General features: G+C 38.1%; 1 protein-coding gene across 1 annotated transcript; it reads right to left on the bottom strand.

The window, feature by feature from the left end:
• Nucleotides 1-214: 214 nt before the first annotated feature.
• On the bottom strand, nt 215-3619 carry LOC104071772 (cytochrome b-c1 complex subunit 7). Its single transcript, XM_009577720.1, has 3 exons — nt 3536-3619; nt 1607-1773; nt 215-452 (listed from the first exon to the last, which is right to left on the bottom strand). Exons 2-3 carry the CDS (start codon nt 1766-1768, stop codon nt 375-377), a joined length of 240 nt encoding a protein of 79 aa, XP_009576015.1. The 5' UTR covers nt 1769-1773; nt 3536-3619; the 3' UTR covers nt 215-374.
• Between the last annotated feature and the right edge of the window lie 1089 nt (nt 3620-4708).

Raw genomic sequence — 4708 nt, 5'->3', positions numbered from 1 at the left:
CCTTTTTAATTTGACAGAGCAACCAGCACCAACAGCCTTGCATGTTTCTTCCTTAACCCTACAACCGCAGGGAACAGCTGTACTATGAAAAGAGTAAGAATCAAAAAGCTGGAATGAAGACTGCATACCACTAAGCTAATATGTAATGTATATGCTCGTAGGAAAGATCTGAACATTAGCTTGTTAACATTTACAAAGAACTCTTCCAAGTAGATTTTATACTTTGACATGTTTATTTTAGTTGGATGAACAGATTCAATGAACAAGTTGAAACAATATTCCCCAGCCTCACATTTGCCTCCCTGTAGACGTCTGTAACCAAATGTTTAAAAATATCAGAAATATGTGGATATTTGCATGAAGTAGTTCAATAGTTATTTCTTGTTCCATGCTTCTCTTTCAAGTCTTTCACGGATTACTTCTTTTAGGTACGGTTCAAGATAATGCTTATCCTGAAAAAGAAGAGAATATATTTAAACTTGCAGGGAGGTCCAGAAACATCTCAAGCCATTCCTACAGATTACTTGTCTCTCATTCCTCCTCAGGTTTAACTAAAACCCAACCTAACAAGAAAAAAATCAAACATTACTTATTCTGAAAAGGTAAGCTTTGTATCTGCCAAGTTTGCAATGACAAGTTCTTTACTGCAGCAACCACTTAATGCCTTGCCAACATACAAGCAAAGTGATGCTTTCAGCTATACCTTTAGAAACAATGTTCTTTTGGCAGATACCCAAATGTACAAGACCAACTTTAATCAGTTCAAAGTCCAACTACAATACTGTGGAGAAACTCATTTTGAACTTAACTCCTAAACAGCACTGTAAACTTGGATTCGATGGAACACCTTGACGATGTTTAACACTTAGAAACCAAATTGCTACTTAAGGAACTACACAACCAGTTATTCAATGCAGCAGTTACCTAAATATGACCAATAACACCACAAGAAACAGCCTCGGTTTATTTAGAGAAACTTAATACCCTTATACTATCCTATAGTCAAAAATTTAGTGATAAGATTCCTCTCTGCCTGGTAATTTGGAGAAAGTTGAGATGGACAGTAATGCAAAGTCTGTGAATCAATCCTCAAAAAAAAAAAAATTTTAGTTACATCTGAAAAGGAAGGTGTAGTTTGTTTTTCAAATTACAAGATGACACTTATTTTAATGTGAAATTTCCCTTTAAATTATTCTTCCTTGGCATCTTCATGAATAAAAGCTTTGGCTTGAGATTTTTCTATAAAATTAAGAAATTAATCAGAAAAGCAAGAGACCTTTTATAAGAATTCCCAAGCTAGTTACAGTGTATTTCTCTATCTGAGAGCTTAGAAGAAATACTTTGTCTGAATACAAATAATGTGCCATGGCTCTGAGCTGTTGTTTAAGCCTGTCATCTTGAACAAAATGTTATAATTTCCACTGAAAAATAGAGATTTTTAAACAGCGATCAAAAGCTGTATTTTTCAAAGGTATCCTGCGAGATGCACACTCATTTACTCATTATAAAGAACACGCATGTATCTCTTCAGAGACCGAAAATCCTAAAGACCACTCAAAGCAATGCCATTTAGGACCTCCACCTTGAAAACACTCTGTACACATACCTCTTCATACTTCACCCACTGATCTTTTGGAAGGATCTGATGTTTCAGGCTTAAGTCGAGTGCTCGCTTTATGCGAAATATTCTTTCATTGTAAAGATGTTCTGGAAGTCTCTTCAGTGCTTCTTTTACATCATCATCTTCATACAATGTATCATCACGCATTAATCCTGTACCAAGAAGATTTTACAATATCACTGAATAAATGTTTTTAAGTTAGATTTAGGATTGACATGGGTGTTTCTACATAACACAGGCAAAACATTTCCAATGCGAAATTATGAAGAAAAACCAAACCAATTGCTCACAGCGAACAAACTCTAAACACTGGCTTACACATACTCTATTTACTTGTTTTTACTCCTTTTCTTAAGGAGGAATGGGGAAAATGGGTATTTGAGTCAATGTGTTTCATAGATAACACATTTTTTCAAAAAAAAAGTATATATATACAGAACAATAACTGTTCTGGATCTGAGGGGTGGACTTATGCTCGTCTAATTTTGTATCTGTATTTAAGATGACTGTCTAGGTAAAGGTTTTAAGAGCTCTGAATCCATTAGATTCAGTCAACCACAGATGTGACTACTTCAGTACTGAAGAGTTATTCACATAGTGACTACATCTCCATCGACTATATTAAGCTATGGAAACCTGAAGCTAGATGTTTGTGCACGAGTTGGTTCCCTCCCATCCTGCCTCAAATCAGAAGTTAAATCAGGGGGAAGTACCTAGACTTCTCAAAGCCAAGAACACTCTCACACTGTTTGTGGAACAAATTCCTGAAATTCAACCAACCCTGCTTTAAGTTTCAGTATTAACAACATAGGACAAAATGTTACTTCTGTAACATTCTAAGATTCACGCAGATTACAAGAGTATACCTACTGACTTGTGGTTAAAGGTTCTGATCTCATGTGACTGAGTTGGTAGTAGTCTCCCAATAAAACAGAGATTTCTTTTGAGCCACATATTCTTGAATTCAGTTTTGTAATTTATTTCAAAGGCACAGGGAGCATGGCTGCTAGTTTAATCACTAGATTAAATTTGGTGTTTCTCCTCAGTTTTTAGTTTTATTCCCAGAAAAGCAGCAAAAAGTATTAATGCCTTTAAGAATTTCAGCAGACAGATGTAAAAAGAGGGGCTAAGCACTGCATCTCTGGAGGAAAGACCTAAGCTTATTTCTCTACAGTTGTCTTGCAACTTTTTTCTAACTTCCCCAGGCAGGTATGTTAACTTCCTTTAAATGATTCGCTCACATTGCAGTCAGCAGTAAATTACAGCCTCTGAATATTCAGATTCTCTTGACATTCTGCCACCTAAGTAGTTGAAAAAAACTTGGTAACAACTCTGAACAAATTGAAGACAATACCATCAAGGCAACCTCCTCTACTTAAGGTAACACTATTTTTCCACCTACTTCACCATTGCACAGGCCAGAGAGACATCAAGTGAGGTTATGGTGATGTAAAGTGCAGAACTAGCTAAATTCTTTTTTGCATTTTGGATACTTTGCATAAGTATTGAAGACAGACTGACTGCTATCAGTGGGAATCTCTCCAGCTTCAAGGGCAGCCTTTGGGTCAGAAGATACCAGCCAGCAAAAGTGACTTGGTGGGAAAAGATAAATAATGAAGCTTTCAGGACGGCTCTGTGAAAGTTTTTTCAACTGCTCCAGCTTAACCTTAGCTGTTGTAAGTTATTTCACTGAAAACAAGAGCAAACACAGAAATAACAGAAAAGTCACAGATTCATTACTAGGTAGCAATCATGATGACTGAAGCTACTGATAACTTTTCCCCACAAAAGACGTAGCTAATTTTGATCAAAAAGACTTATACCAAACTGCACGCACATACACCAGTTATGAACCATAGCTACTTTGAGGACTGTTACATTTGCAGAGTTTTTAAAACTCAGTGAAACACTTACCCAATTTGTTGAATCCAGCTGCATTGTAATACCACTTGCGAATCCTGTCTAACAGGCGACCACCTCCTGCAACTGAATGTGGCCACCATCAGTTGCCGAGAATGATAAAATTCAACAGTTACACACTACTATGACAGTACACAAATATTTGCTGGCCTCCTTCACATGCAATAATGCAACACTACATCAAGTTTGAATTTGAACATTTATGACTTGGCCTCTCTGCTTTTCAGTATCCCTTAAGGGACACTGAACAGGTAGAATGAGTGCTTGTTATGTACAATCATTTGACCTCTGTTTCACTAAATTTGAATATTAGACTTCTTTAAGACTTGGAACAACGCTAACAGTTCATTGTCAAAGACAGCACTAACACTTTTAGGCTCCATAACTCTTACTTGAGCTAAAAGCATAACGTTCTACATAAAGCAAAACCATCATGCTTTTCAAATCATTTATCTAAGCTCCATGGCTCTCACTACGGGTTAATTCAATTTCAAGGCCAGCATATTATTATGTTGTTAACCTTCTGCTCTCCTCTCTAGTTACTTAAATACTATTCCAGAGCTTCCTTTTTCAAAGAGCTGCTAAAGTCAACCGGAAAGTCAACACTGAAACCCCAAAAAAACCCCATTGACTTTAAAAAGAACAAAATAAAACACACCACATATAGACTGTTCATCTTTCCTTAACGGTGATTTTGGATAGCAAAGGTGTTTTTACACGTAAAAAAGTACAATGCAGTACCTCAACTCAACAAAGTAACTCAACAAGAGGTCTAGAAATCCAGAAACAGCACAATATGGGCAATGCAGCCAGGGCAACTTATCTTTCATGACTTTAAGTCAGTTGTCTTACTAAATCACCCCGTAAAACCAGTGCCGCGCGTGCTACCAGTACGCGATTAGCACACTACCTCATCAGGCCCTATTCCTTCATACTTTAGGACCTGAGAAGGAATAACATTAAAGCAGTAAGCCTGGAACCAGTACCCGGGTAGCACAGCGATCCCCGAGGCCCCTCCGGAGCAGTCCAAGGGCTCCTCCAGTGATCCCGAGCAACCTCTGCCTCACCGCTCCCAGAAAACCTCGGTACCGGAGACAGGCTCCCTCCGCTGAGGCCCAGGCCCAGGTGCCGTCGCTCGGGACGGACGGCGAGGAAAGCCGCCCGCCA

The sequence above is a fragment of the Fulmarus glacialis genome, unplaced genomic scaffold (assembly GCF_000690835.1).
Source record: "Fulmarus glacialis isolate BGI_N327 unplaced genomic scaffold, ASM69083v1 scaffold46715, whole genome shotgun sequence".
In the NCBI taxonomy this organism is placed as follows: domain Eukaryota; kingdom Metazoa; phylum Chordata; class Aves; order Procellariiformes; family Procellariidae; genus Fulmarus; species Fulmarus glacialis.
The sequence above is the reverse complement of the archived record's forward strand: the minus strand, read 5'-3'. Positions and strand labels throughout refer to the sequence as shown.